Source organism: Heterocephalus glaber, unplaced genomic scaffold (genome assembly GCF_053883595.1).
Source record: "Heterocephalus glaber isolate CG9 unplaced genomic scaffold, H.glaber_assembly_v1.0 deba00001733, whole genome shotgun sequence".
NCBI lineage: Eukaryota > Metazoa > Chordata > Mammalia > Rodentia > Bathyergidae > Heterocephalus > Heterocephalus glaber.
The window spans coordinates 20,701,242-20,722,927 of NW_028258444.1; the positions used below are offsets into that span (position 1 = coordinate 20,701,242).

At 38.9% G+C, this 21,686-nt stretch overlaps 1 protein-coding gene across 9 annotated transcripts in view; it reads left to right on the forward strand.

Annotated features, from left to right (window-relative positions):
* Positions 1–21,686, forward strand: part of Scn8a (sodium voltage-gated channel alpha subunit 8) — a 171,261-nt gene that overhangs the window by 92,900 nt on the left and 56,675 nt on the right. For 5 of the 9 annotated variants that reach the window (XM_087199929.1, XM_087199927.1, XM_087199932.1 and 2 more), the window contains 2 exons: positions 834–1,127; positions 11,621–12,016. In XM_087199929.1, coding sequence (XP_087056055.1) covers positions 834–1,127; positions 11,621–12,016 — 690 coding nt within the window. The remainder of the gene's footprint in view (positions 1–833; positions 1,128–11,620; positions 12,017–21,686) is intronic. The other 4 variants (XM_087199931.1, XM_087199934.1, XM_087199930.1 and 1 more) reach the window with 1 other exon arrangement.

Consider the following 21,686-nt stretch of genomic DNA (forward strand, 5'->3'; position numbering starts at 1 on the left):
TTGGTTTTTGTTTTTGTTTTGGGGTTTGGGGTTTTTTGATTTGGGCATTGAACACAGGTCCTCACGTATGCTAAGCATGGGCTACTACTGAGCCCCAGGCCAAACCCACCGTTTTTCTGGAAAAGAACATTGGATTCTAATTAAAAAGAAGATAAAGACAAAATAATCGAAGTAAAATTGAAAAACAAACTACATATTAAAGTAAAATTTGAAAAACAGACTTGTAATCCCACCACCTTAGTACTTAATTTTTTTTTTTTTTTGGTACCAGGGATCGAACTCGGGACCTTGTGCTTGCTAGGCAGGCGGCAGAACCACTGAGCTAAATCCCCGGCCTTAATTTTTTTTTTTTTAAGAAAGGCTCTTTCCCTGCTGTCTGGCTGGCCTTGAACGCTCAATCCTCCTTCCTCAGCCTTCCTAGTGGCCCACCGGCCTCCATCACCACCACATCCAGCTGCTAACACTCAGCTTTCTAATCCTTATCAGAATATGCATGTTATTTTACATTGTTGCCCCCATAATGTATAATAAAGTTTCCGGTCTTTTATTTCCAGAGTCACTCAGAAGGTGTCCCTTGGTACCAAGAAGGCAGTCAGGTTCTTGTCTGAGATATTCAGAAGAATAAACTCCAAAGTCTTCACCACTAGGTTCTGTTCTGATAAAATTCATTTAGAAAATGGAGACAGACAGGCCTGACCACAACTTCCTTGAACAGCCTGGTTCTTCCTTCCCTTTTCTGTTTATGGGAAGGAAAGGCTCTATCCTTGCTGGCTGCCTTGGGTGGCCCCGAGTAATGGTCCTAATGTGTCTGTTGTCTGTGTTCCCTTTCCTAGGCTGCCGCAATGGCCACTTCGGCCGGCACTGTCTCAGAAGATGCCATCGAGGAAGAAGGTGAAGAAGGGGTTGGCTCTCCTCGGAGCTCATCTGAAATTTCTAAACTCAGTTCAAAAAGTGCCAAAGAAAGACGTAACAGGAGAAAGAAGAGGAAACAGAAGGAACTCTCTGAAGGAGAGGAGAAAGGAGATCCTGAGAAGGTGTTTAAGTCAGAGTCAGAAGATGGTATGAGGAGGAAGGCCTTTCGGCTACCAGACAACAGAATAGGGAGGAAATTTTCCATCATGAATCAGGTAAACTCTTTGTGTTGGGTGAAGTAAGCCTGAGAATCTCTAGTGTTCCTAATCCTACTTGATTTTGTTTTCCTCTTTGGCACCACGGTTTCCAGACCTGTCCCTGCATCCCCAGCCTTTCCTCTCCATTCTCCGTGTTCTTAGGAAGCATGAGACTTGCTGAGATCGTGCAAATACAACAGTGTGTCAGGTGAAAAAACAGTGGCCAAAGACACAACCATTGGAGTTTGTGGTCATAAAAGATGGAGCTGATTAAAAAAAGAGAGAGAGATAAACAGCCCTTAGAGATGCTGAGAAAACCAAGAGTTAGGGAAACTAAAAGTGGAAGGATTGGAGAAAGCAAGGCAGTGATCAGTAGATTGAAGTTTAACAGAGATGCCTAATGATATTAGAATTAGATGTGTCTTTCATGTTTGGAAATGCCAAAATCATTGAAGACTTTAAAGATATCTTTCAGTCTATAGTGAGAATGGTTGCAATATTCAGTTTGAAATGGAGGATACCTGTAGGCTTCTCATTTAAGCTTCTTTAAAGAGTATGGATAAAAATAAGCATTTTGGGGCTGGGGATTTAGCTCAGTGGTTCTGCTGCCTGCTTCACAAGTCCAAGGTCTTGAGTTCAGTCCTTGATACCAAAAAAAAAAGCATTTTTATAATTTATGGGAAGAAAAATCCAGAAGAGGGAAAAGTGCAGTTAGAAAATGGAGACTGGCACGCCCTACCGAGGTCGCGAGTTGCCGAATCAGCCCACACCCCAGCAACAATCCACTGGACACCCCGCGCCCCTCCTCTGTACAGCCACCTGGTTCCGCCTTACAAAGACGCAGAGGACACCGGACCACCAGACCACGGTACTGAGTCCCGCCGCTCCCGGCCCAGAGAGCAGAGAAGCTCAGCCGGTCCCAGCACCCGGAAGGAAGCTCCCTAGAGAAGGTGAGCCACGTGGGTGCCAGAAGCACCCCCCCTCCCATGGAAATGAGAAAACACATAAGCAAGCCTCAAAAACAGACTTCCAGATCACCTACAGCAACCCCAAAGGGAAACGAGATGGAACACTCTGATACTCAACCACCTGGTCTCTCTGAACTGGCAACAAAAGAGGATCTGGGAAAAATGAAATCAGAAATAATTACTCAGATAACAGCAAAGATTTTGCTCATGGTGCAAGACATGATTAATAAATCTAGAGAGGACACAGATAAAAAATAGAGGATCTGAGGAACATGATGGAATCCCAACATAGGAAACAAATGGAATCCATAAAACAGATACAAACAGATTTCCAAGAGATTAAAAACTCCATCGAAAGTCTGCACAGCAGAATGAACCAATGTGAGGATAGAATTTCACATATAAAAGATAAGATTGCAATTAGTGACCAGGAAAAGAAAAATTGCTTTAAAATTGTAAGGGAACACGAGAAATCAATCCAGCAGCTGTTAGATAATGCAAAGAATAACATAAGACTGATTGGAGTCAATGAAGAAAGAGGAGAGAGTGCAGATGACATAAAAAATCTGTTCACAGACGTGATGGCAGAAAACTTCCCAAGGAGGGGAAAAGAACTTGACATACAGATAAGTGAGGCATATAGGACTCCAGCTAGCCTTAATCAAAAAAAAAATCTACATATAGGTATATAATAGTTAGGATTGCAGAAATCCAACAGAAGAACAAAATTCTACAAGCAGTGAGAGAAAAGAAACAAATCACATACAAAGGGAAGCCGATCAGAATCACAGCAGACTTCTCAATGCAAACCCTCAAGGCAAGAAGAGATTAGAATGTTGTAGTTCAAGTCCTAAAGGAAAACAGCCTCCAACCCAGATTGATGTACCCTGCAAAACTATCTTTCAAAATTGATGGAGAAATAAGATACTTTCATGACAAAGAGCACCTCAGGAACTTCATGAATACCAAACCGGCACTCCAAAAAATTTTAGACAATACCCTAGGAAAAGACAATGAGGATCACAGCCCCAGGAAACCCAGCAGAATGAATCCACTGGGCATGACAAATTAAACGCAAAGAGGGAGAATCCAACAAAAAGAAAACGTCATGACAAGGCTTTTAAAACTTTTAACTTCATCTCCCTAATGAGTGTATAATTCAGTCTTATTATTGTACTGATTAGTATTTTTCTGATTCTAGAGTTGCACACCATTCCTTGTGCTATACTGGCTATTTATCATCTTCTTATGTCTACATTTTAATTGGGTTGTCTATTAATGAGCTCTAAGAATTCTTTATATATTCTGGTCCTAGGTTATATGCATTGTAAATATGGTCTGTTTGAGGACTACTTTTCATTTTAATGATGTCATTTAAAGTTCTAAATTTTGATGGAATCTCATTTATCAATTTTTTTCTTTTATACATCATGTTTTTTGTATCCTAGGTAGTTCTTGCCTACCCTGAATTCATAAATATTTTCCCTTATAATTTCTTCTTAAAGTTTTATACTTTTAGGCTTTCTTATTTAGGTTCATAGATCCCTTCAAGTTATTTTCACGTATGGGAAAAAAAGGGTTGAGGTTAATTTTTTATATACAGATACCAGGTGTTCTAGTGCCATTTGCTGAAAACACTCTCTCTTCCTCGGCTCTTGAATTGAGTTTATATTCTATAAAATGCTAATGTTAAATAATCTTTCAAAACTCAGGGGACCATATATGTGTGGTTCTATTTCTAGTTTCTCTGTTTTATTCCAATGATCTATATGTCTTTCCTTACACCAACACTGCCTTGATTATTGTAGCTTTAGAAGAAGTCTTAAAATTAGGTACTAAACGTCTTCCAACACTGTCTTTTTTTTTTTTAAACTTTTCTAGGTCCTTTGTACTCCTACATAACTTTTAAATTTCAATGTCCAATTCTTCATTTATAGCAAGTATACACAGACCAGAATCTTTATATATACCTTGTGTTTTCTAATCCTGCTAAATTCAAGTACAAGTTCTGAGGGCTCCTAGAGATTTCTTAGTATTTTCTCTATAGATGATCATTTCATCTACATATAAAGATTTTGCTTCTGCCGTGTCAATCCTATCCTAGTTGTGTCATTTTATTGCCAGACTATTTTGGTTTAGACCTATGTTTCAAAGTCTAATGGACAGATGAAGAGTAGGCATATATGCCCTTGTTCCCCACCTTAAGGAGAAAACATTGTATCTTCTCCATTTATATAAGGCATTCTCCCTGGAAGTATGGAGTACATGTCTTTGATCTGTTGAGAAGGTTCTGTTCTACTCCTAGTCTCCTGATAGCTTTTACCATGAACAGCTATAGAATTTAGTCCAATACTCTTTCTCCAACTAGTGACAGGATCATATGGCTTTCTCCTTTCCTGTTAAAATGATGACTTTTGGGAGTGGATCTTCCAATGCTGAACCAACACTGCCATCCCTATAACAAAACCACTTTCTACATCCTGCCAGATCTAACTTCCAGTAGTTTGTTTTGTTAAATAAATTTCTATCTATGTTCATACTTTTTTCTTCTATTATCTTTATCCAGTTTTAGGATTAGCACAATGTTGAGTTCCTAAAATGAGGGGAGAAGTGTTCCTTCTTTTTTCTGCTTTAATTGTTTGATATAATTTATCAGTTAAAATGTTTATGAGCATGCTGTTGTCATATAGGTAGGTTTTCAAGCTAGGAATATACTTTTCTTTAATAGTTGCTATTCAAATTTTATATTTCCTCCAGAGTTAGTTTCATTAATTTGTCTTCCAAGTTACTTCTTAGAAGTTGTCAAATTTATTTCAAAAAAGATTTTTGTAATATGCTTTCTATATCCTTTTAAATTTTGTAAAATCTGTGGTATTGTCTCCTAGATCTTGATATTGTAATTTAAAAAATGTATAACTGATATTGTGTAACAGGAAGAAAAGGTCTAAAAGAGCAGGGGAATTGGGAGGGATAGGGGAAGGGAAAAAAGAGAAAGGAAAAAATATGAGAAGAGGAAAAAAAAATGGAAACAAAGTTTGCAAATAGGGAAGGGTGGAGGGGGTGAAGGGAGGGCAAGGGAAGGGGGAAAAAATAAGAACCAAGAGACTCATGTGATGGTACAAGATCCCAATGATGAATATAACTGTATTGTATACTGAAAATGTACCAATAAACTTAATGGGGGAAAAAAAGAAAGAAAATGGATACTAAAAGTGGATCATAGTCTTGGAAGATAGGAAAAGATGTAATCTTTAAAAGGACTTATCCCTTAACCTTGTTTCCCGAAACCTCAGGAATCATCAAGAGTGGGGTGGTTACATTTGTTGTCAAAAAGTAGAAAGTTGGAGAAAATGACACCTCATAGTCTGGTTTTTCCATAAAGTAGAGAATTAAGAATCTTATTGAAGGAAATGCGAGGTTCATTTGGGGGTTTAAAGGAGATAGTAACAGTTCCAAATAGTAAGACAAATGGAAGAAAGAATTCCCCAATCAGATTAATTCTATACCCTAATAAAGTTACAGCTCTTTAAGGTGGAGTTCATAGCATCCTTCTCCCCCACTGTGGAAGCAGTCTGCCTTTTCATTCTGTAGTCACTGTGCCCCAGTGCTTAACCCAGAAGGAACTGCCAGATATTTCTTGCACATGATGTTTGTTTTCTGCCCTCCGAAGTTTGCTCCAGAAATGCTGTAAGGTACTGTATTTCTTCATCTTTGAGCGACCATGTCATGGTTATCCTTTACATCTTTCTCTCAAGAACCTTCCCTAACCCTCTTATTCCCCAGAGGAAAATTCCGTCTTTCCATCAGGTTTTATTTGTATATCTTCATTTCTTTCCTTTTTATGTGAGTGTGCTACTCTATGTACATATTTTATTTGTGTTCATATCCCCTCTTCTCTTGAAGTCCCAGAGTCAGGTTTGCTTCTTTGCACATGGCTGCCATTCAGATATTATTGGACAAATGAATGCAGGAATTTCAGAAATCTGATTTAACCCCTTCTGGGACTTTATGGCTGGTGCCACCTCTGCCTCACCTTTACATCACCTTTATCCTGGTTCCCTTTTAGGAAAAAGTGTGATTACAACTTTGTTATAATCCTGACCTTGTTTTGAGAGCCATCGCCAGCTTGTTAATGAATACCTTAGTGTTGGTAGTGCTTGGCTATTGAATAGTCTCTGATTAATCTGTAGGCTTTAGCACAGAGTTGCATTGATTGCTCCCTAGCTCAAAAAATAAAACTAGGCTTCTGAGCTGTCCTGCTTTGCATGAAAATGTTCACTTCCTCTAATTTCTCCATTTGAAAGAAATTGTAGATTCCTAGAGGCTGTGGCTAACTGCCAAGACTTGCTTGGACACCACCCCCCCCCAGCCGTGGTCGTAATATTCTTTGCCCCAGTATTTTCCTACAGCTTCTTGCATTTTATTTGGAAGAATGAGGCCTAGACATATTTACTAACTGAGCTAAGGTTATATAGCTAGTAGAAATTAGAGCCAGCTCTTAACCCAGCTCCATCTACTCTGGAACTTTCCTCCTGGCCATCCTTGATGGCTCACCTGCACATGTACATGGCTTCAGGTTTCCCACAGCACAATTCAAGGATGTGTCAATTTCCTTTATGTTCTTATATTCTGAGATTATCTGGAGACATGCCCACCCATCTCCTCCCCATTTCCTTATATTTTTAGGGCTTAGGACAGTTTATATAAGTATTGGTGGGCTGGCGATTTAGCTCAGTGGTTCCGCCACCTGCCTCGAAAGTGCAAGGTCCTGAGTTCGATCCCCAGTACCAAAAAAAAAAAAGATAGATAAGTATTGGTTAGAGTCCATGTTAGCAAAGTATTTTAATTTTTCTATTGCAGTAGTTCTCATACTTTCTGGTCATAGGACTCTATATCTTTCTATGTACTTTTAAGATCACTTTAAATCTTTAAAAATTATTGAGGATCCTACAGAGCTTTTTAAACATGTGCTTTTAATTTATCTTCTTAGAAATTATAGTTAAAATTTTTAAAAATATTTACCAGTGTATTTAATTTACATTACTACATTATTAACAAATTACATCTTTTTTTTTTTTGGTACTGGGGATCGAACTCAGGACCTTGCGCTTGTGAGGCAGGCGGCGGCACCACTGACCTAAATCCCTGGCCCAATTACATCTTTTTTTTTTGGTACCGGGGATCAAACTTGGGTCCTTGCACTTGCGCAGCAGGCACCAAAACCACTGAGCTAAATCCCCGGCCCTACATCTATTTTTATAAAATGAACTGTTTTTCAAAACAAAAAAGTAGTGGAAAAAGCAGTATTGTTAATATTTCTGTAATTCTCTTTAGTCTCTAGTTTAATGAAAATAGTATCATACTTGCTTCTGTGTGCATTAAATCTGTTGCAATATCTTTTTTTTTGGTTGAAGTCCTTGAAAAAATCCAATTTCATACATACAAATATATAGTTTTAAAAGGGAGGACTATTTTAATAGCCTTTTCAGATCATTTTGAATGTTCCTTCCTATTACTATTCTTAAACTCAGCAGTGGCCATTTTTTAAAATAATTGCAATATGGAACCTAAAACTATATCAGTAACTTCATACTCTGTTAAATTAAAATCCTTTGCTCTATTTCACATCATAAATCTTCAGTGTTTTTTAAATTAAACAACTTTATCTAACTTATGTACCAAACTTCCACAGGGCCAGGTACTAGACAACTAGGTACCACCTCTATAGCCCAGAGCTCTCTAAAATTATCCAGACTATCTAGTCCTAAACTTGCTCAAATTTGCCTACCCTGCTTCACCGATTCCTCCCTGGAGAAGCAACAATGAAGGCTTCGGACCATGCTCTCCTCTTGCCCCTTCTGCCTCCTGACTTCCCTTATACTTCCCTGTGTGGTACTCTTGGGCATAGCATGCCCTCCTCTCTTAGGAACTGAGTTATAAACTCTTCTTTAAAGGCAGTTCCCTCTGTACATCTTAAGAGACTTACCATCTTCCAGCCACATTCTTTAGAGCAGTTTTTCTCAAACATCTGTGATGAACACTAGTTTTTTTCAGATTTTTATGAACTGATACTGTGAAATACAGTAACAATGAATTTCTAGAAAAATTATCACATTCTTAGATGTTATGACAATGTTAATTGCTATAAAAATTTCTAAATGTTTCACTCAGTTTCTTTGCGTGTCTCATTGTAAACCAGTGACAGGTCTTGTACTAGCACTGATCTGTGAATCACACTCCTTAGCAGAGCAGATTCAGGGGAATGAGACAGTGGCTCAGTGAGGATGCCCAAACAGTGGGATGTGAGAAGAGAATAGTTAAGTCGAAGAGACCCTGATCCCATTACCCGTCCAGCAATGTGGAGAGAGGACACACAGTGACAGCTTTTACTCATAAACAAAACCCAACCAATATGTGCACCTCCTCCTCTCTGGTGCAAGGGTGTGGCAGAAGAGTAAAGTAAGTCAGGGTGATCAAAGATGTTGCTTACCTGCAGCCTTTTTCTAGAGGCATATAAATAGCACATGACATATATTTAACAATGGCCTTTTTGTAAATGATCTGTGAGTAATGATTTTGTTCATATGGCTCCCAGTGATCACCCATTTGTGTCTCAAGTTTGTGAGCTGCTTAGAGCCAACTCAGGAAAAGACTTCATAACAAATAAAGACAGGTGAGAAAAATGGAACACACTGGAATTAGAATTTTCCAAGAAAATTTATGGATCTAGGGTCAGGGGCTTTGTACATGATTGGAAGAGAAAGAAACTGGTAGCATTTTGAGTACAGAGCCAGAAATGGAATTCTAGACATGACAAAGACGTACTAAAGAGGAGCTCCACAGTCCTTCCAAGGCATCATCAAAAGTATTATCTTTAAAAAGATTTCATTAGCACTATATTGGCACAGACCCAGTCCATGAAGACCTTTCACAGTACAACCATTTTAGAAGGTTAAGGCTTAAACATTTAAGCAAAAAACTCATATAGTTTAGAATTCTGAAAATTGCTTCAAAGTCTTAATTGGACAAACTAAGTATCTCAAGGGAGCAAGGTGGATTGCCTAATGTCACGCTTGCCAAGTTTCTTTCTTTTAGAGGCGTGGTCCTCAAACTGGGCTTGCATCCCCTTTGGGGTACTTGAACACTTTCTAAGTACAGTTTTCTTTTGGTTTTTTTCTTTCGGTCTGAGGGATCAAACTCAGGACCTTGAGCTTGCCAGACAGGCGTGGCACCACTGAGCTACATGCCCAGCCCCTAAGTACAGTTTTCAGGAATTTGATTTCCTGACCTTTAACTGACCTGTAACTATACCTGAGGTCAGCCCTGTGGTTCTGTCACACTGACTCTCCTTTCCTCCTCTTTTCAGAGGTGTTCTCCTCCCACTCATCCAAAATGTTAGATAGGTCTCACCCCCTGCTGTATATTCATTGCTCTAATGTGTAAAAATCTTTGGGATGCCAAACAAAAGGATAATTGAAAATATTAGTGGCTACAATACCTGGGCGCTGTGGCCCAATGCCTGTAATCCCAGCACATTGAGAGGCTGAGCCAGGAGAATCACCATAGTGAGTTCGAGGTTAGCCTGAACTATCTTTTGAGACTCTGTCTCAAGAAACCAAAAAAGAAAATATTAGTGGCTACAAAATTTTTTTATTCCAGGAACCTCAAATCTATTGTAAGGCTTTCTGAATTTATCTGTATCTTACATATTTCTCCTAAGAGTGAAACAGAGTTGTAATCAAGGGTGTTAGGATTTTGTAAATTCAGTATTCAGATGATTATCACTGGAATACTATACATTTATAAAAAATGAAAAATGAGGTAAGATTTTGTCAACTACAGATAAGTCTAATCTAGCCAATTGCTTCGACATTGAAGACTGGATTTGCCAACTAGATCATGTAATGGACACTCATACGTAAGCTAAATCTGTGGCTTTAAGGTTTTGATAAAAATATATTTAAAGCATTTGATAAAGTCATTTTACACAAAATGTTATCAGTGATGTCAAGAAGTTAACAATGCTTTAAGTATTCCAACCTTTTATGTTGGGTTAAAGAAGGTACCTTTAAGTAAAAGAGGAACTGATATAACAGTAACCCATACAATTATTAATAAAATAAAACCTTTCTGAATCTTTTTCAGAAATCAAGAAAGTGTATTTCTAACAACTATGTAACAAATTCTTTGGCAAGTTGGATTTTCAGTTCTTTGTTTTCAACAAAATTAAAATAGGACCTAATTTGTCAGCTGGTAGATCATTATAATAAATTTTGCTGATAATTTGCTGTGTGATTTTTGGCATATAATTTGGAAGGAGTCCAAAGAATTGAATGACGTTACTATGACACATTTCTTCCTAAGATAATATTTATGTAAATAAGATTTCTCAGCACCTAAAATCTATTATTAGAAGGAGGGGGAACTGATGATGAGCCATCTCATTCTAATAATATTACTGTCAGCAAATATTGAAGCACCAACTGAAAAAAATCCCATCCATCTCACTTGAGATGCATTTTAACAAAATTTTTTAAACTGCTTATAAAATGTGTAATTTATTTGTGTAGATTGATCAGTTATTCATGAGAATTGTAATGAAAATCCAGGAGAATTTTTTAAAATTTCTTGGGGACTTGTTGGTCCCAGGAAAAATTTTAAATTTTAAGGTTGAAAAAAAAATAAATTTTAAGGTTGTTTCTAATTTTTTGTTACAAAGTGTTCAAGGATGATCAATAAAATACATTAAAACATTTAAAAATACATTTGCATAAAATTTTCTAGGGAATGTGGAACTATGAGTTGAGGGAGAAAAGAAATGAAAGTTTTCCAAGTTGTAAAGAAGAGTTTACATTAACATTAGGAATTACATAATTTATAACTGGTCAGCTGGGAATTACATATTTAAACTTTTTATTTTAAAAATTATGTTGACTTGGGGCCAGGGATTTAGCTCAGACCACCGCCTGCCTCGCAAGCGCAAGGCGCTGAGTTTGATCCCCGGTAACGCCCCCCCCCAATAATAATAATTACAATGATTTACAAAAGCTCCGTGGAAAGCAAAATACTGTAGAAGGCTTAGTAATAATAAAGGTATTCTGTTAAAAAAATTATATTGACTTTAAAACGATGTGGGAGAAGGCATATATAATTTTCAATGTAACTAAAAAGCTAGACGACCTGGGACCAAAGTGCAGCAAGGAGTACCTTGAGTAAGCTAAAGACGCTGCGTGCGAGCCCAGTGTGGGCATGAAAAACGCAGAGATGTGCTTCCCAACAGACCGGCTCCCTGGAACGTGAGATAGGAGTGTCCTGGTGGTAGCATTAAGTGAACAGGGAGGAGGGCCGTTGGATCCGCCACTGGTCAAGCACAGGTGTATCCCAGGGCTGCTCCATCAAGGGAAGGGACAGTCGGAGGTGAGGAAACACATGGGAAGACTGCAAAGGAGACCTGGCCCCTTGCTCCACCGGATGGACCGACCGGGAGGTCTCTCACACACACACCCCTTTCTCACTCTCTCTTTCTGTCTTTCTGCTCTGCAGTCACTGCTCAGCATCCCAGGCTCCCCTTTCCTCTCCCGCCACAACAGCAAGAGCAGCATCTTCAGCTTCCGGGGCCCTGGGCGTTTTCGAGATCCTGGCTCTGAGAATGAGTTCGCGGACGACGAGCACAGCACGGTGGAGGAGAGCGAGGGCCGCCGGGACTCGCTGTTCATCCCGATCCGGGCTCGAGAGCGCCGCAGCAGCTACAGCGGCTACAGCGGCTACAGCCAGGGCAGCCGCTCCTCGCGCATCTTCCCCAGCCTGCGGCGAAGCGTGAAGCGCAACAGCACGGTGGACTGCAACGGCGTGGTGTCCCTTATCGGAGGGCCTGGCTCCCACATCGGTGGGCGGCTCCTGCCAGAGGTGAAAATAGATAAGGCAGCTACTGAGGACAGTGTAAGGAGTACACACAGCCAGGCTCGGCATGGCAGTCTCCTGCCCCTGCCCTGCCCTGCCCAGCCCAACCCACTTGGCCTCTCCTCCCACTCCCGTTAATACCCCTGCCATCCCCTTCTCTCCCTCTGTTTGTTTCTGTACCTCTCTTTAGTGCTCCCTCTATTTCTCCTTTTCTTTGTTCCTTACTCCATTCCCCCCACCCTCCGTCCGTTTCAGACTCCTCCTTTCTCATCAACTGCTTTTACTTTACCTCTTCCTGCCCCTCTTTGCAAGTCTGTCTGCCCATTCGTTGCCCTCCCCAACCTGCCTTGACTGACTGCCGGGATGGAATGAGAATGTGCCACCACCAGTGGCCACCTCTGAGCCGGTTTGGAACCACCATTGCTTCTCTTCCCCCGTTTCCTCTCCCCTCTTAGGGAAACAGCTTGGAACTTAAAGGCTTTATTCTTTCTATTTTTTTCTTTAAATGCAGTATCATTTGGAATAATTTTCTGTCTCCTTTGCAAGGATGAGATGTAATTTTTCCAAAGAGGAATGTTCATTCATAGTTCTGGGGCAGGTGTTGTGTCCCAGAAGAGCCAGACAAGTAGAGCTTAACAAAACCAGTAGGAAACGCGAGCCGTCTCTTAGAAGGGATGGAAATAAGTCAAAGGAGGAAAAAGGCGGAGGTTGGGGCAAGAACACATGGTGTATGGGGGAGGAAGGAGAGGGGAAGCAAAAAATGAATATTAAATGTAATCAAATATCTGGCTCTGGAGGAGTTACAGATAATAGCTTCACAGAATCACTTGTCTAGGAGTTCAGATAATGGTCCCCCTCTTTGGGAAATGCTGTCTCTTTAACAGTTCTTTAAATTCTAAGCTGTTTATGCCTTTTTTTAAAGTTTAAATTCTTAAAATCTCAGTGATCCTAATCTTTTCCACCTCTATTCCTTAACTTTCCTGGGTGCCTCCTTCGCTGATTGTGGGTGCCTTGAGATAGCATGTGAGTCTAAGCTGCTCTAACACTGGAGTATCTAACCCAGCATGGAGATAGCCAGCCCTTCAATTAGCATGATGCATGTGTAGAGGAAAACTGGATAATTGTGGATAAAATCTTTCAGGATAATCTGTGTTTTAGGACTTTAGGGCAGTTATAAGAATATAGATAAAAATTCAGAATGCACCAGTAGGGGTGTTGCCTAGTGGTGGAGTGCTCCTTATTATGTACAAGGCCCTAGTTTCAATCCCAGCACCTAAAGCAAGCAGACAGGCAGGAAGGAAGGAATTAAAAAACCAGTATGAACGTGTTTGATATTATTTCATCTGTCCCTGACCTTTTATTTAAAAGGAAAATATTTTCCCCCTTACATGTGTAGTTTTTTACAAGGTACCAATTACACTCTGTGTGTGGGGTCGGGGGGTTGCTGGGATTGAACTCAGGGCCTCACACATACGAATGCAAGGTAAGTCCTCTACCACTGAGCTACACCCCATCCTGTAAAGTATTTTCATATGTATTATTTAATTTGTTCCAAACAAATGTTTTATAAGACTAACAGTGAAGGTTACTATTCCTGTTTTTGAGATGGGGAACAGGCTCAGAGGACTTGTATTCCTTTAGGTTTTACACCTCTTCATCTTTAGAGCCAGAATCTTAGACTATTGAGAAACCCCAATCTTCTGTCTCCCAGTTAATTTTAATATCTTCTCTGCATAGTCACTTGGCCATTGCTTTTCTGGAGACCTGTTTATGTAATATGAACAACTACAGGAACAATGATAATAAATATGACTAAAGTTCCCCCAAACCCAGAGAGCTAGCCAAAATAAATACTTTAGATGATTATCTTTATGTTTAACTTTGAATCTTATTAATTCTATATCTGAGGGTAAACTGTGGGCTCCACAATTATATAGATAATTATATTCTCTTGGGCTAGGGATTTAGCTCAGTGGTTTCGCCACCTGCTGCGCAAGCTCAAGGACCTGAGTTCAATCCCCGGTACCAGAAAAAAAAAATTATATTCTCTTAAAAAAAGAAGAGCTGATAACGACAAGGTAGGTCAGCATGATAGTATAGTTGGGGCAATGCAAATGTGTAGAGCTAAATTGAATGCTGATATCATGGTATTTTTTTTTTGGGGGTACCAGGAATCGAACTCGGGTCCTTGCACTTGCGCAGCAGGCAGCGAAACCACTGAGCTAAATTCCCAGCCCCATATCCTGTCATGACATTTTAAAAAAATGATTAAGCCAAATAACTTGCTTTTCCCTGAAGAGAAGATATAAGAAAAAGATGTCAGGAAGGAGTTTCACCTCTAGTTTAAGGCAGATGATCAGGTTTGGGGATTTTGTTTTTGTTTTTTCAGCAGCTTCTGTTATACTGTGTGGGAGAAAAATTTGAGACTCAGTTGAGCAGATGGCTATGGAATATAAGGCTTTCTGCACCACCGTGCACTATGGCCTACAGAGCTCTGCCTTTGGTTTTTGGGGAGCCTGCATACTCAGCACCCTATAAGCACTTAGGAGATTCTCTATAGGGTCTCAAGTGATGATGGTGACTGAATTGAGGATTCCCAATGCCAAGGAATCAGACCTCAAAGTGGCAGGAAAATGTAGGTAGGCAAGAGGGTATCATTTCTAAGGGCTTCATAACTAGGAAAATTATTTCATTAGAAGCCATAAAAAAAAAAACCCTCTTATAGCTAGCTGTTCCTGGTATGGGAAAATATTATATTAATAGTACCAAAAGAACAAAGCAAATAAACAGAATGCATATAATCTATGGTCTGAGATCAAAGCCATATAAAGACAAATTACATTTTAAAAGATGACTGGTAAAAGCTAGCAGTAGTTGCCTTTAAGAGGAGAAATTGCTAGTGACTTTTTTCTTTTTTTTTTCCTATACTTTTCCAGTTTTCTACAATGGACATAATAATTATAGCTATCATATACTGAATTTTACCATAGTGTGCATACATATATATAATTTAATTCTTATCACCAGTCTATTCAGTATGTGATTTTTGACCTCAGAGACTTTAGGAACTTGCATAAGTAGAACTTATGCCAAGGTTTTCTTGATGTCAGAGAGATCTTCCTGGCAGTTTAAATATTAATTCCTTTGAAAAGTGGGGAAAATAGTCATTTTTCTTGGAAGGATACAATATATTAATACTTTTAGGTTAATATTGCTAATTTTAATTATAAAATTTGAGGTATTTATTTCTTATCCGGCAGCTCAGGCCAGATGAACAATTACCTCTTTGCACTAGGATACAGTGATTCACACCATCAAAACTGTTGCATGTGTCCACAGCCAAGGATTAACTTATCTTCACCTGAGCCATTAGAATGCTTTCAGTTATATATACTCTTTTTTTTCCCCCATTAACTTTATTGGTACATTTTAGATATACAATACAGTTACATTAATCATTGGGATCTTGTACCTTTACATGACGTATCGTGGTTCTTATTTTATTTCCCCTTCCCTTGCCCTCCCTTCAACCCCTCCACCCTTCCCTATTTGCAAAGCCTTTGTTTCCATTTTTTTTCCTCTTCTCATATTTTTTCCTTTCCCTTTTTTCCCTTCCCCTACCCCTCCCAATTCCCCTGCTCTTTTAGACCTTTTCTTCCTGTTACACAATATCAATTATACATTTTTAAAATTACAATATTAAGATCTAGGAGACATTACCACAGATTTTACAGAATTTAAAAGGATATAGAAAGCATATTACAAAAATCTTTTTTGAAATAAATTTGACAACTTCTAAGAAGTACCTTGGAAGACAAATTAATGAAACTAACTCTGGAGGAAATATAAAATTTGAATAGCACCTATTAAAGAAAGTATATTCCTAGCTTGAAAACCTACCTATATGACAACAGCATGCTCATAAACATTTTAACTGATAAATTATATCAAATAATTAAAGCAGAAAAAAGGAACACTTCTCCCCTCATTTTAGGGAATCAACATTGTGCTAATCCTAAAACTGGATAAAGATAATAGAAGAAAAAAGTATGAACATAGATAGAAATTTGTTTAACAAAACAAACTATTAGAAGTCAGATCTGGCAGTATGTAGAAAGTGGTTTTGTTATAGGGATGGCAGTGTTGGTTCAGCATTGGAAGATCCACCCCCAAAAGTCATCATTTTAACAGAGGAAAGGAGAAAGCCATATGATCCTGTCACTAGTTGGAGAAAGAGTATTGGACTAAATTCTACAGCTGTTCATGGTAAAAGCTATCAGGAGACTAGGAGTAGAACAGAACCTTCTCAACAGATCAAAGACATGTACTCCATACTTCCAACAAAAACTCCTTCTATGAATGGAGACGATACAATGCTTTCTCCTTAAGGTGGGGAACAAGGGCATATATGCCTACTCTTCATCTGTCCATTAGACTTTGAAACATAGGTCTAAACCAAAATAGTCTGGCAATAAAATGACACAACTAGGATAGGATTGGCATGGCAGAAGCAAAATCTTTATATGTAGACGAAACAATCATCTACAGAGAAAATACTAAGAAATCTCTAGGAGCCCCTAGAACTTGTACTTGAATTTAGCAGGATTAGAAAACACAAGGTATATATACAAAGATTCAGGTCTGTGTATACTTGCTATATATGAAGAACTGGATATTGAAAATTTAAAGTTACGTAGGAGTACGAAGGACCCAGAAAAGCCAAAAACAAAAATGAAAACAGTGTTGGAAGACGTTTAGCACTCAATTTTAAGACTTCTTCTAAAGCTACAGTAATCAAGGTAGTGTTGGTATAAGGAAAGACTTATAGATCATTTGAATAAAACAGAGAATCTAGAAATAGAACCACACATATATGGTCCACTGAGTTTTGAAAGATTATTTAACATTAGCATTTTATAGAATATAAACTCAATTCAAGAGCCGAGGAAGAGAGAGTGTTTTCAGCAAATGGCACTAGAACACCTGGTATCTGTATATAAAAAATTAACCTCAACCCTTTTTTTCCATACATGAAAATAACTTGAAGGGATCTATGAACCTAAATAAGAAAGCCTAAAAGTATAAAACTTTAAGAAGAAATTATAAGGGAAAATATTTATGAATTCAGGGTAGTCAAGAACTACCTAGGATACAAAAACACGATGTATAAAAGAAAAAAATTGATAAATGAGATTCCATCAAAATTTAGAACTTTAAATGACATCATTAAAATGAAAAGTAGTCCTTAAACAGACCATATTTACAATGCATATAACCTGTGACCAGAATATATAAAGAATTCTTAGAGCTCATTAATAGACAACCCAATTAAAATGTAGACATAAGAAGATGATAAATAGCCAGTATAGCACAAGGAATGGTGTGCAACTCTAGAATCAGAAAAATACTAATCAGTACAATAATAAGATTGAATTATACACTCATTAGGGAGATGAAGTTAAAAGTTTTAAAAGCCTTGTCATGACGTTTTCTTTTTGTTGGATTCTCCCTCTTTGCATTTAATTTGTCATGCCCAATGGATTCATTCTGCTTTGTTTCCTGGGGCTGTGATCCTCATTGTCTTTTCCTAGGATATTGTCTAAAATTTTTTGGAGTGTCGGTTTGGTATTCATGAAGCTCCTGAGGTGCTCTTTGTCATGAAACCATCTATTTCTCCATCAGTTTTGAAGATGGTTTTGCAGGGTACATCAGTCTGGGTTGGAGGCTGTTTTCCTTTAGGGCTTGAACTACATCATTCCAATCTCTTCTTGCCTTGAGGGTTTGCATTGAGAAGTCTGCTGTGATTCTGATCGGCTTCCCTTCGTATGTGATTTGTTTCTTTTCTCTCACTGCGTGTAGAATTTTGTTCTTCTGTTGGATTTCTGGAATCCTAACTATTATATGACTATGTGTAGATTTTTTTTGAATCAAGGCTATTTGGAGTCCTATATGCCTCACTTATCTGTGTGTCAAGTTCTTTTCCCCTCAGGAAGTTTTCTGCCATCACTTCTGTGAAGAGTTTTTTTATGTCATCTGCACTCTCTCCTCTTTCTTCATTGACTCCAATCAGTCTTATGTTATTCTTCTTTGCATCGTCTAGCAGCTGCTGGATTGATTTCTCGTGGTCCCTTACAATTTTAAAGCAATTTTTCTTTTCCTGGTCACTAATTGCAAACTTATCTTCTATATGTGAAATTCTATCCTCACATTGGTTCATTCTGCTGTGCAGACTTTCGATGGAGTTTTTAATCTCTTGGAAATCTGTTTGTATCTGTTTTATGGATTCCATTTGTTTCCTATGTTGGGATTCCATCATGTTCCTCAGATCCTCTATTTTTTATCTGTGTCCTCTCTAGATTTATTAATCATGTCTTGCACCATGAACAAAATCTTTGCTGTTATCTGAGTAATTATTTCTGATTTCATTTTTCTCAGATCCTCTTTTGTTGCCAGTTCAGAGAGTCTAGGTGGTTGAGTATCAGAGTGTTCCATCTCGTTTCCCTTTGGGGTTGCTGTAGGTGATCTGGAAGTCTGTTTTTGAGGCTTGCTTATGTGTTTTCTCATTTCCACGGGAGGGGGGGGGTTGCTTCTGGCGTCCACGCGGCTCACCTTCTGTGCCCTAGGAGCTTGGGATGCTAGCAGGGGAGCTTCCTTCCGGGTGCTGGGACCCGCTGAGCTTCACTACCCTAGGAGCCTGGGATGGAGGCGGGGAGCTTCCTCCCGGGTACTGGGACCGGCTGAGCTTCACTCCAGTTATATATACTCTTGCTGCAGGGAGTGATATAGGAGTCACCGATAGCTCACAAGCTGGTCTCAACGCAATATTCATGCCTGGTCTATGACACAAATTCTTTTTCCTATGGCCTCAGATTAAAAAATAAATAGGCTGTTTGGAAGAAAAAAAAGAAGAAGACATCCAGACATTACACCACCAGAGCCTCATCGAAAGTTTTCACATCTTCATTAATTATGTAGCTGTGATTGAGTAGTGATGATATTTTCAGTTTGGGAATTTTCACTTTTGCAGTTTGCTGTAGGAGGACAGTTTCCCATTTATCTCTGATCTGGAAAGTAAGTGAGAATCATTACTCTTCATGCATAAAGACAGCAGGTGCTGGGAGCAATCCAAAGCCACATATAACTCAGAAATCAGGTTGAGCTGGGCATAGCGGTGCACACCTGTAATCCCAGCATTTGGGAGGCTGAGATAGGATCACTGCGAGTTCAAGGCCAGCCTAGGCTACATAGTGAGTTCAAGACCAGCCTGGACTATATAGCGAGACCCTGTCTTGGAAGGAAGGGAAGGAAAGGAAGGAAGGAAGGAAGGAAGGAAGGAAGGAAGGAAGGCGGGCGGGCGGGCGGGCAGGCAGGCAGGCAGGGAGGGAGGGAGACGAAGGAAAAAAGGAAAAAGAAAAAGAAGAGAAGGTAGGTTAGCTGAAGTAGTTTGTCAAAGCATTATGTCATTTAATGGTCCCAGCCCCTGCCCTGTGCGATAGATAATGCTATTGTTTGCATATTTGAAGAGGCAACTGAAGGCTTAGAGAATTAAAGTAATTTGTCCAGGATTGCACAGTAAGCAGTAGAGTTAGGATTTAAAGCCAGGCAATATAATTCCAGGGCTTTAACCATTAACTACTACACAATACTAACTCCAGAACCCAAGTTCTTTATTTACTCATGTGATCTTGAAAAATTAAAAATTTTTGTTTTCTGTTGGGCTATTGTGAAAATTAAATATAATAACATATATAAAATGTGAAGCATATTATATAGCCCATTCTTGGGATTCAGAGAGCCAATTTCCTTTCCTTTCCCTGTATTTCTTTTTAGCTCTTAGTAGAGAATGGGGTTTCTACTGAGTTGCTTGACTTACATATAGAGGGCTCCTTCTAGGATTCCAAAGATCCTTTGTCTGAGAAAGAAATTGTTGTATGATTACTTTATTTATTTATTTATTTATTTATTTATTTATTTATTTATTGGTACCGGGGATCAAACTCAGATCCTTGTGCTTGCGAGGCAGGCAGCAGAACCACTGAGCTAAATCCCCAGCCCAGTACAATTACTTTAAAGCAGAACACTACAGAAATTTTAGAAAGGCTTGAACAGGAACTTGATTAATGGCCAGGTTCTCAGGACACTTCTAAAATGCTCTAAATTTTACTTCTAAGAAAAGTGGCTGATAAATTTCCAGTTAGGTATTTCCATATGGAAGGGATTTAGAATCACCAAGAAGTTGAGCTTCCTTGGCAGATCTATAGTGGGCAGATCTGCCATCTGCAGGTGCTGTAGTAACTCTATAAGGAGGACTGCTGTAATTTAGGAGGGTGGAAACCACTAGCTGAATGCCCTAATAAATTTTGCATTTGGGTCAAGAGAAAGGGAACTAAACTTGTATGGGGTTTAACTTTTAAAGAATTTGGCTAAGGTTCTCAGTTGCTTCCTCAATTAATGACCATTTTGCTCCAAGGCTCCTTACAGGCTGAATGCAAAACAGACAAAGGTTCCTGGCTTAAAAGATTATTAGTTCTCTCTGCTTCCCAGCAACTCTCTCCTGTTCCTCAGTCAGTGGTAACGAACCTATGGCACACGTGCCAAAGTGGGCTGTTTGTATCATTGAAAGCTCTAAAAGGTTCGCCATTGGACAAGGGGTGTAGCTCAGTGGTGCTAGGACCTAGCAAGTGCAAGGTCCTGAATTCGATCCCCAGTACCAAAAAAAAAGTAAAAGGTTCACCATCACTGCCCTAGGTAGTGAGAAGTGGGAGCTGAACCTTTAGTAGAGATACACCTCACAGAATCCTGAATGGAGTTCTAGCAAAGGCTGACTAAAAAGCTGCTCTGGTTAGGACAGAGTCTACTCCAGGTGGGCCTGGTCTGACAGAAACAACAGCCAGGGCCGGGGATTTAGCTCTGGTTTTGCTGTGTGCTGCACAAGTGCAAGGACCCAAGTGCAATCCCCGTTACCAAAAAAAACAGAAAAAACAACCAGCCATACTGGTAGGAATATAAAATGGTACAGCCACCTTGGAAATTAGTGTGGCAGTTCCTCAAAAATTTAAACACAGATATGCCATGTGACCCAATAATTCTGTTCCTAGGTATATACTGAAGAGAATTGAAAACATATGTTAACACACCCAAAAATTTATGTTAACACATAAATACTCATAAAATTGTTGTTCGTTAGTCAAACAATAGAAACAACCAAATTACCTGTCAGTTGATGAATGTATTGAATGAAATGTGTTACATCCCTGCAATGGAATATTATTTGGCCATAAAAATGAATTAAGTGTTTATATATCTAGGACAAACCTTAAAAACCTTATGCTAAGTGAAACAGCCAGTCAGAAAAGGCCACATTTTATATGATTCCACTGATATGAGATACTTAAATGAGGCAGAGACAAATCAGATTATTACTTTCAAGGTTCGAAGTAGAGGGGAATGGGGAGTGACTACTAACAAGTACTGTATTTTTCTTGGATATGTTGGAAGTGTACTGGAATTAGATGATGGTTGTACAACATGAGTGTACTAAAACCCTAAACTGAATTGTTCACTTTAAAATGGTTAGAATGATGAATGTTTTGTTATATGCATTTTACCTCAGCTTTTTGTTAATTGAGAAAGAAAGAAGCAAAGGAAAAAAACATCAACAACTTCAGCCTTTCAAAACCACAGCTAGGGAGGATGGACTTCAGGAATG